At 69.6% G+C, this 994-nt stretch overlaps 1 protein-coding gene across 1 annotated transcript; it reads left to right on the top strand.

Moving 5' to 3' along the window:
• Nucleotides 1–212: 212 nt before the first annotated feature.
• Nucleotides 213–994, top strand: LOC130199058 (uncharacterized; the record flags this gene model as incomplete). Its single annotated transcript, XM_056422244.1, has 2 exons — nt 213–411; nt 459–994. Coding segments are annotated over 2 exons (735 nt in total), but the record flags the coding sequence as incomplete, so codon positions are not given.

Genomic DNA, 994 nt, shown 5'->3' with positions numbered 1-994 from the left:
CCTTTTTCCCCCCCCCAAACCCCTTTTTTGCCCCCCCCCCCCTGCCCCCCTGCCCCCCCCCCCCTTTTTCCCCCCCCCGTTCCCCTTTTTGCCCCCAACCCCCCCCCCCTTTTTTTTCCCCCCCCTTTTTCCCCCCCCCCCCCCCTTTTTCTTCCCCCTTTTTTCCCCCCCCCTTTTTCCCCTTTTTTTTCCCCCCTTTTTTTTCCCCCCCTGTTCCTGAACCCCCCTTTTTCCCCCCCCCCCCCCCCTTTTTTTTTCCCCCCCCCCCCCCCCCCCCCCCCTGCCCCAAACCCCCCCCAACCCCCCCCCCTTTTTGCCCCCACCCCCCCCCCCCCCCCTTTTTTGCCCCCCCCCCCCCCCCCCCCCCCCCCCCAACCCCCCCCCCCCCCCCCCCTGCCCCCCCCCCCCCCCTCTTTTTTTCCCCCCCCTTTTTCCCCCCTTTTCCGACCCCTTTTTTTCCCCCCCTTTTCCCCCCCCTGCCCCTTTTTGCCCCCCCAACCCCCCCCCCACCCCCCCCCCCGCCTATTTTTGCCCCCCTGCCCCAAAACCCCCCCCCCCCCCCCCCCCTTTTTTCCCCCCCCCCCCCCCCCCCCCCTTTTTCCCCCCCCCCCCCCCCCCCCTTTTCCCCCCCCCCAAACCCCCCCCTTTTTCCCCCCCCCCCCCCCAACCCCCCTGCCCCAAACCCCCCCCCCTTTTCCCCCAACCCCCCCCCCCCCCCCCCCTTTTTTTTCCCCCTTTTTTCCCCCCCCCCCCCCCCCTTTTCCCCCCCCCCCTTTTTCCCCCCCCCTTTTTCCCCCCCCCCCCCCCCCCTTTTTCCCCCCCCTTTTTTAAACCCCCCCCTTTTTCCCCAATTTTTCTATTTTCCCCCCCCCCCCCCCCTTTTCCCCCCTTTTTCCCCCATTTTTGCCCCCCCCCCCCCCCCCCCCCCTTTTTTTTTTCCCCTCCCCCCAAACCCCCCCCCTTTTTGCCCCCTTTTTGCCCCCCCCCCCCCCCC

The sequence above is a fragment of the Pseudoliparis swirei genome, chromosome 9 (genome assembly GCF_029220125.1).
Source record: "Pseudoliparis swirei isolate HS2019 ecotype Mariana Trench chromosome 9, NWPU_hadal_v1, whole genome shotgun sequence".
Lineage (NCBI taxonomy): Eukaryota > Metazoa > Chordata > Actinopteri > Perciformes > Liparidae > Pseudoliparis > Pseudoliparis swirei.
Note: the sequence above shows the minus strand (reverse complement) of the source record. Positions and strands in the feature narration are given on the sequence as shown.